At 42.2% G+C, this 2699-nt stretch overlaps 1 protein-coding gene across 1 annotated transcript in view; it reads right to left on the bottom strand.

Moving 5' to 3' along the window:
• Nucleotides 1-831: 831 nt before the first annotated feature.
• WDFY3 (WD repeat and FYVE domain containing 3) overlaps nucleotides 832-2699 on the bottom strand; it is a gene marked incomplete at its 5' end in the record, with an annotated part of 71338 nt that continues 69470 nt past the window's right edge. The window contains 2 exons of the mRNA XM_009876925.1: nucleotides 832-1463; nucleotides 2493-2690. Coding sequence (XP_009875227.1) covers nucleotides 1343-1463; nucleotides 2493-2690 — 319 coding nt within the window. The remainder of the gene's footprint in view (nucleotides 1464-2492; nucleotides 2691-2699) is intronic.

The following is a 2699-nucleotide window of genomic DNA, read 5'->3' as shown; positions in this document are numbered from 1 at the left end:
GCAACCAAAAACCCACGGGCAAGACCTCATCCAGAAATTAAGTCCATGGGCCCATCCAATGCATATGTTCCAATCCCACTGGATATCAGTGTCTCTACTTTTTCCCACATGTAGTGCAAAATAAATGACAGAGTAGTAAAAAAATACTGCAATTAAATTCATATCGGAACTTAAAAACCATAATGGAAATCTACTGCTGTCCTCAAGTTGATGCCGTGTGTTGAAACAGGAAGACAGCTCGTAAAAGCATTTCTGCCATGACTAATATCACCCTGTTTTAGAGCAATGCCTATCGTTCCAAAAGTTTTTTTTTTTTGCAAACAAGCTACAGGACAACAGTGGTTAAATCTTATGCACAAGGAATTCGTTCTGTACCTGTATGCAAGCCAATTTCTATTGACTGAAGAACGTAAAAGCTGGTTCCTGCACTGCATGAATCAGCTGCTAATGAACATTTAAGTAATTAACAAAACTGCAGCTCTGACATATGTATAAAAGAGGCCTTATTAAATATGAACAACACTGAGGCGGTAAATAGTTTGGTATAAAATGCAACACAAGTGTACAATTTAGTTCCTGGTTATCTTACAGCTAGAATAAAATACCCCAAGTCCTATTCTCAAAAATGTTTTCTTTTGAAAAAATCCATGTAATTCTATATGAATAGCCTTATTTAAATTAAGATACTGTGGGCAACTGAAAGAACAAACATGCACAGACTGGATTTTTAACAGAAATAAGCATAATGCCTTCGAGTTTTCTGTTTGTTTGTGTTTTTTTTTCTTTTTTTTTAAACATTCGTATTTAAATTGATATATGACATAAAGATGCCACACAAAGTATAGTGGTTAATCTGAAGTCCCATGTAACAGGCAGTTAAGTTCATATTTAGATAAAAAGGCCATTATACCTATTTACAATATACACAGTTGCTTGCGAAGAAGGCAGATTTACAACTATCTTCTAAAAAGCCTTCCCCTCCCCCTCCCCCCATAAAGATGACTAGCTCTACAAAACCAAGACAAGAATGGGTGTTTAGAATAAGTGAGGATTTTCTCGATAGCCACGTCAAACATAAGGGTTAGGGGTTGACAGTTCTATTGGACTTGTGGTTATTCATCACGTCTTCCTGGGCCTTGTTCTTCACTCAGTTACGCTGTTACAGCCTTCTGTCAACACAAACCAATCCAATGATCCCTTTTTACTTTTAGTGCTTAAAACTCAGTATAAACTTAAGTGTAAACAGACAATATTCTAATCCCTTCTGAGCACTGCACGATACTCTCACTAGTTCTTGGAGCGACGGTGGGGCTGGGTAAGGTCTCCATTTGCCAGGACCCCATCAATTCCTGGGCCCCTCCTCTGCACCTCGCTCATGCTGCAGGTTGTAGAAGCAGTTCTGGCAGACTCTGACTGGTGACGAAATCTTCAGGCGCTTGATTTCAGACTGAAATCTACTGCACCTGTAGAGGAAAACAAACATCACTGTGAATGCAGGTCCTCTCCCAACCTGGCCATTCCCTATCCAGGTGTGGAAATCATCACCGTGACTTCAGAAAACTGTCCAAATCTGTCTCAACAAAGAAAGGCAATGCAGCACGGCAGAAGTGGAATTCAACTTCGTTTGATCACTGCAGAATCAGTGCAATGATTCTGCACGAGAGTAACTTGTCACCGGTTTAGACTCAACATATCACTACAGAGATGAAACTAGAAATACTGTCCCTGACCCAGTGGACCAGAGAAGAGGCTCCCACCTCAGTTTCTAGACCACAGGAGCTCACATACATCCTGTGTGTCACATATTTTCCTCTCTGAGATTGCATGTTACAGGATCCTCAATCAACTTCCTTACAGTCCTGTGCAGTCTGCATTTTGACTGTTGCTTACAGACCGACAAAAACAATTAGTTGTTGCAAAAAGAGGTCTGGTTGGGGTTTGTTCGGGTTTTTTTGTCTATTTCTTTTCTGGCTTTGTGTTTTTTTTCTTTGTTAAGTTCCTTTGCCTAGATGGGTGACGAGATTTTTCAAAGCTGCAAACAGGTTTCATTTTCTGCTGGTATCCATCATGCTAACTCGATTTATAAGGAAGATGGCCTGTCTTTTCTAATTCCTCCCTGGAAGTTTTGAGAGTTCTGATGTTTTTTCTTCGTCATAGAATATGTTGCGTTGGAACGGACTTTAAGGGTCAGCTAGTCCACCCCCCTGCAGTGCGTGGGGACATCTTTAATTAGATCACGTTGCTCAGAGCTCTGTCAAGCCTGACCCTGAATGTCTCGAGGGATGGAAACTGCACCAGCCCCCTGGGCAACCTGTTCCAGTGTTTCACCACCCTGATTGTAAAGAACTACTTTCTGATATCTAATCTAAATCAGTTCTGGTTTGGTAAGGGAAAACTCAGTCTTTCAGCAGAGTTCTGTGGTACGCGACAGCTCTACCCAGCCTAAAATTCTGCACGGAAAAAAGCCCAAAGGAGACTCTTGTCTGGCTTACTTCTGGCAGAAGAGCTGTCCACAGTTCCTGCAATGGTGACGCCTCTCAGTGAGTGAAAAACGGACTGCGCAGCCCGAGCAGCTGTCTCCTCCCTCGTCCTTCACCCAGTGATCAGCTGCAGATCGGCCAGGCTGATCGCTTACGGACCAGCTGAACACTCTGCCTCGACCATCCCCAATAAGAATTCTGCTGTGATCCCTGCAAGAA

The sequence above is a fragment of the Apaloderma vittatum genome, unplaced genomic scaffold, assembly GCF_000703405.1.
Source record: "Apaloderma vittatum isolate BGI_N311 unplaced genomic scaffold, ASM70340v1 scaffold23489, whole genome shotgun sequence".
NCBI classification, from domain to species: Eukaryota; Metazoa; Chordata; class Aves; order Trogoniformes; family Trogonidae; genus Apaloderma; species Apaloderma vittatum.
The sequence above is the reverse complement of the archived record's forward strand: the minus strand, read 5'-3'. Positions and strand labels throughout refer to the sequence as shown.